The sequence below is a fragment of the Limulus polyphemus genome, unplaced genomic scaffold, assembly GCF_000517525.1.
Source record: "Limulus polyphemus unplaced genomic scaffold, Limulus_polyphemus-2.1.2 Scaffold73, whole genome shotgun sequence".
Lineage (NCBI taxonomy): Eukaryota > Metazoa > Arthropoda > Merostomata > Xiphosura > Limulidae > Limulus > Limulus polyphemus.
Genome location: NW_013665683.1, coordinates 1,221,237 through 1,227,550, shown reverse-complemented (window position 1 = coordinate 1,227,550; position 6,314 = coordinate 1,221,237). Strand labels below are relative to the sequence as shown.

General features: G+C 29.5%; 1 protein-coding gene across 3 annotated transcripts in view; it reads right to left on the bottom strand.

Annotated features, from left to right (window-relative positions):
• The window catches only part of LOC106466270 (bestrophin-1-like), a 63,470-nt gene that overhangs the window by 14,703 nt on the left and 42,453 nt on the right, over positions 1 to 6,314 (bottom strand). For all 3 annotated transcript variants that reach the window (XM_022394911.1, XM_022394915.1, XM_022394922.1), the window contains 2 exons: positions 4,169 to 4,326; positions 3,707 to 3,784 (listed from right to left, as the gene is read on the bottom strand). In XM_022394911.1, the coding sequence (XP_022250619.1) occupies positions 3,707 to 3,784; positions 4,169 to 4,326 (236 nt within the window). The remainder of the gene's footprint in view (positions 1 to 3,706; positions 3,785 to 4,168; positions 4,327 to 6,314) is intronic.

Here is a 6,314-nt window from a genome sequence, read left to right as displayed (position 1 = left end):
ACTTAAAATCTAGAGGTGATGGACAAATTCTGACTACATTTTAGAAATGGGCACCATCAAATTACCCCCCAAATCACTCGAGTTTTCCCCAGCAGCAAATTTTTTTTGCCCACTGTAATTATTCCTTTCTGTCAAAATGCCACATGCAAAATTGAGATGTGTTGTTAAATACCAATTTTTGCTGATATGGACAAATTCATACAAGGGAAAAAACAAAAGTGCTATCAAAGCAGAGCAAACCAAGTGTATAACTATCTTTACCAAAAAGTTTTTTTTGTTTCCAAACCCAGAACTATAAACATAACTTTAAACTTTTTCATATTCCAAGTAATTCTCTGAAAGTTAGACATTTAACAAAAAATAAGGTATAATTAAATATTTTGTACAGAAAAGTGTCATTTTTTACACCTTTACATATATACCTTACAGAAATAGCATGCAAGCCTTTCATTTTGAAAACCTATCATTTATACAATATATTTAAAAATCAGTAATGTCAATGCATAAAAATGAATCATTGAGTAAAATAAGTAATTCTGAATTAAACTTTACAATTATCCTAGATATGGTAATGTATGCATTTACATTCACAAAGGATAGTGAAGTCAGTTTTAGACACATTTTGACAAACTTCCTATCATCCTTCTACTGTACATGGACATCAGCCTCTATGATCACATTTAAAAAGACAAAAGACACATACATTGGAGATGCATCAGGGAATTTAAGAGGTACACGTTTAAATAGGACTGCTTTGGTTCAAATTTCTTTGCCATATTTCTATTGATCTTGAGGTATAGCTAAAAGATTGTTCACTTTAGTTCCTGAGGCTTCAGCTACTTCAACTCCTTATTTATTATCTTCTTAATGGTACATTTTCACAAACAGAGAGATATCACCTCTTTCATCACACTAGCTTTGCAAGTTTGGAAGTTCTCCTTCATGACAACACCTTTCAATTTTAGAAAGACAGCATAGTTATGGATTGATTTAGAATTTGGTTTTGGAACTCATCACAGTCCTAAAAGCTCTACTGTCATAAGATGCTCTGCTTCCATGGTATGCAGAACATTGAGGACTTTTTTTTTCAAAAGGGTGTCCATCACTTAACAAGTTCACCATATTAATACATATTCCATCATCATCATATGCACATCATTCTTATAAAGTGCAATTAACCCTCTGTATATACATGCATTTCAATAAAAGAATTAATAGCACTCGTATATTATGAATAGTGTCATATCATTTACAGAAACTATTGTAACAGGAATGGGTGAAGGCCTACAAGCCTATTATTTTGATTACTTATAAGATATGTAAAGTTTTTATGGTCTATTTTTTTTATCACATCATCCACCAGTTCAATTTGGTGTTAATAATTTTGTCAAAATAGATGTACCAAATTTGTTAACAATCTGCCTCAAATATTAAGAACAAGCATACAAGTTGAACACTGCTAAGTTAAATAGCACAGCGATCAGTATTGGAACACTGATGTGAACCCTAGTTCAAGCCTTACTGAGCATTCTTTCTACATATTCTATTCATTCCCCTTTTGAATAAATGTGAGTATAGTTTTAAAATAAATACATACATAAATATAAAAGCATCTCAATACACATTTGTATATATTGTTGGAGCAGGACTATTAGTGAAATTTGATAATTGTCAGGCTCATTAATCAATTACATTCAACTAGACAGTTATTCTCAGATGAGATTTGGATGGTTGGAATAATCAGAAACACTAATTTTGATTTATTGATCAAACTGATTAATGTTATAAAAAAAAATCACAATTTTGGTTAATCAATTATTTTACATGACAAATCAATGTTTGATGGTAATCAAATCAGTCACCAAGTTGTACATACTATAAGTGCGACTATTTACAAACAACTTTTTGTATACAAGGAAAAAAAAATATATGAAATACACATTGTAAATATATTAACTCTTAATTCCAAGAACAAAAGTAGAAAGTTCATATTTTCCAATTCACTTTACTGATAATTAAACAAAACATTGAACTGGAGAAAATGCAGCCTATGAGAGTGAGAATAAAATGTAACACTTAACTATAGAAAGTAATTATATGAAAAAATTTGTTACAGTTAATAATAACCTTTAAATTTGTAATTAAGATACTTGTTCTAAATATAACTTTAATAGTCATTTGTTTCCTTACATGAAGTAAGTTATCTAGATTGGCTTCCTGTAATAGGGTTAAGTTATAAAAATGTACAGTGATGAAAAAGAAACAAAAGAAAAGTAATATTTTTACAGTACAGTTGTGTTGGGAAAATAATAATCTGTAATGGACTGAAACACAAACAAACAGCTGTTACAACCAGGGTTAAAACACAAAAACGAATTTATTGAGCTATAACAACCACAGAAGTCAAAATTTGAACTTTCGAACAATTGAAATAAAAAATTTATAAATTCCTAAAATATGGTTTATAAATACATGCCTGACCAGGCTTTAATACTAATAGTAAAAGAGTAATATAACATATATATCTCATGGTTAATAATTATTTCAATAAATAAACGAATCAGGAAAAAACACAGGAAGAAAAACTTAATTCTAAAATAACAATATTCCATATTTACACAACTACAAAATAAATACCAATATCAAGTAATACTTGGCAATAATAATTTTCAGGGCAGGGTTTTTATTCAGTTGTTAGACCACAAGAATCTTATGTGACCATAAATGTATATAATGTTTCACAACATTAATAATATCTGTATGTCACCACTAGGGGAAACTAGTGTCAATCTCATAATACATACAAACTTACTTAAAACCAATGTGATCAACTAGAAGGTGAGTTAGAAATTTTATGTAACAAAACTTTCATAGCAAAACTAAACAATAGAAGCAATAATAAATCAATGTCAAATAAAACCATAAAGAAATAAAAATAGAATTCATTACCTCACAAATCTACATTGATACTATAAATTTTAATATACACAAAGTGCTAAAACTCGAATATAAACACACATATTTATTCAAATAAATTTTTAGTTCATGAATTTCAGAGTGAAGTAAAACATGGCTTATTTATACATACACAATATTAAATTTATGCAGGTGCAATGCGTCGTGTGAACGTAGTTATAGAGTATATTGTATTATTATTATTTTGACTGGATGCTTTTTAAAGTAACATTTATTTTAATAACACTCAGTTAACTACATATACAACCATATCTTTTTACTACCATAGATATATTTTAATATACATTCAAAGCCTTTTTACCATAAAACCCAGATACTTTTTATTTAACAACAAATTTTCCACTATAAAATCACCACTTGAAAAAACGTGTTCCTTCCAAAAGTTTATCAAATTTCTTGCTTTTTAGTTTATCTATTTTTTTTGTATCATATATCATTTGTTTTAATTTTATCAAGACAACAACAAAACATCTCAATTTCATGCTATAATGATTTTTGATTTTAACTTTGCAGTAATTTTGGTTATTAAATCTCACAAGCCCCAAATATAATACTAGTATGCATTTCATTTAAAAGATTATATTACACTTTTTGCTTTAATTTATGCATTACTAAAACAGACTAATTCTACTTTCCCACTTAAAATATATAATGTTTTCTTTAATCATTTGATACACATTTAAATATTGAATTTGTAAAAGAAAAGAAAGAACTGTGCTGATATACTTGCCTGTGTATAAGCTAGAGGTAAACTAATCCAATCATAGCTCAACATAGTTCCACATAAACCACGAAATGTCAGCATTTCCTGTGAAAAACAATGAACTATCAAAAATGTCCCAGTGTGCAAGTATAAAAGTTAGTTTTATAACCCACGTTTGATTTTAAAGAAACACATATATATTACAAAAAATATATTAAAAATGGATAAAGAGTGAAAAAAAGTTCTCACATTTAAGAAAAAAAAGGTATTCAAAAAAATATATTATAAGTACACATCATCAAATACTTGATCCTGGATATGCTTAAAGATACCTTATGCAAGTGATTTTTATACATTTACTATTGAGCTTTCCAATATTTTTTGTATTAATATTTCAAACTAGTTTAAAATATACATTATATACACTTATGTAGCTTAAAAATCTTGACACTTTACAACAATGATGTTTCTAATTATATAACAACCTACATTTAACAGAGCTTGCATCTGAATGGAGTCTTTAATTCGCCTTTCTTTTTGAGCTCTTAATGTTAAAGCCGAAAACCACTGTGCAGGAAGCCACCATTTTGTACCTAACTGATTCTTTAATTTATCATACTGTTTCCTTTCTTCTTCTGTCATTAGACCTAGAATAAAACAATTTGCTAATTTTGCACAGAATTGCTCTATAAACTAAATGTAACTTGCATGAAAACTCCTGAAGAACAATAAAAATGAAAGAACTGTGAAAAGTACTGCAAGATTTCAAAAACAATGATGTGCAACAGTTTTTCTGAATTTTGAAAACTTCAACTATCATTATTAAATAAACTAATTATTCCTACAACTATCTGAGTTTAATTGTTTTTAATTACATATGAAACAATATGCCATATTTTGTTTGTTTATTATTAAGCACAAAGCTGCACAATGAACTATCTGTGTTGTGCACACCACAGGTTTTAAAACCCAAATGTTAGTGTCATAAGCCCTCAGGCTTATCACTGAACTACTGTGGAGGAGCAATATAGCTCTCCTAAATTGTAATATTTCATGAGTAACGTTTTTAACGTTACAGAAGTTGAATCTGTTAAAAGGTCCTTTTTCTCATTGTTCTTCATAATGGCACATTTTTAATTCTCTTTTATAACTATATGTAGGACCTGCCATAATTACTAAAGTTTGATGACAACATTCTTCCACCTGGTTTGTACAACCACACCTCCTCTCTATATACTCAAATCTTGCTGGCATTCTCATCCTAGTCTCTCTTCACCATGTTATTGGCTGATTTCAACTTTCCAAGGAAAAATTAATGGACAATGTCAGTTGTATCTCACAAATGAACAGTGTAATAATTATAAGACTTTCCTAAACAAAAAGGAGGTTAATGACTTTGAGTTAAAATAAGGAGAATGTATTTAATTTCATTTTGAGGTACAGAATTTTATCAGTGATTTTTGCTGTAATGTGTAAAGTCTTAATAATAAGGACAAGCAGGACAAAAGCCCTGCACAGTGGTGGTCTGGCTTTTATACAGGACTCAGGAACCTAACTTACAAAGGTGGTGTAGGTGTTTTGTTTAGGGGTGCAGGTTTATATACATAAGAAAACTTTAACAATTATTACTTAATTAATCTCAATAATGAAAATAAACAAAAATACAAAAACATTCAAATGAGTTGCAAAGAAGTTTGAATTTAGACATGTTTCTACTATTCCTTTGGCATTTTTCTCTTTTTGAATAAAGGTGTGCTCAGGAAAATTCCATTAAGTCTGTGCCTGGTTCTGCATTAGTATTGTTGTGTCAGCAAGTCACATGACCACTGTGACGCCACGTTTCTAGAACTATCCTGTACTTTGGCGAATGCTCTAGTGATTGCTAGATATGGGGTAGTTGGGTATATAAAATAGGGGGACAACGTGATGCGGTAATGTAATGTGTGTGTAGACAGTGAGTAATTGAACTGCAGTCAGAAGTATTGTAGACGTTCGTTGTTACAGCGTTTGTTTAGTGCGATTGTTGAAGTTGAGTGTATCGGTAAAGTTATATACGGAAAGAATAAACCAGTTTTATTAAGTAAAGACTTGTGTCGTTAAAGTTTCGTCGGAACGAATTTACGGAGAGTTAATTAACAAACGGAGACGTAACAGGATGGTAGAGTAGAGTAGCACAACTTAAAGATTTTAAACCAATATTTGCTACTTCTTAATGAGATAAAGAACTGTACCGCTTAAAACAATGAACTATACTGAGGAAGAGGACCAATGTTTTAAATACTTGGCTTAATACAGCACGACACTAGTCACAATATAAAATAATGTATTAATACTGTGATGTATTTATTTCCATACTCTTATAGTAGAAATATACCCACAACATCATAAATTATAGTGTACTTTTATTTGTTTAGATTGTTTCTTCTTAGCTCCTTTCTCTCCACAAAATATTACGTCATCAAGAAATTAATGTCACTTTTTTAGATGAAAAAACCCGAACAACTGATATATCAAAACAAAACATTTATTAAATGGAATAGTCTCCATTCTGATCGATGATGCTTTTCCATCTTACAATCAGGTTGTTAATGCCCTGATTGAAGAAATTGCTTTGAAGCAAAAAACATGTCGATGT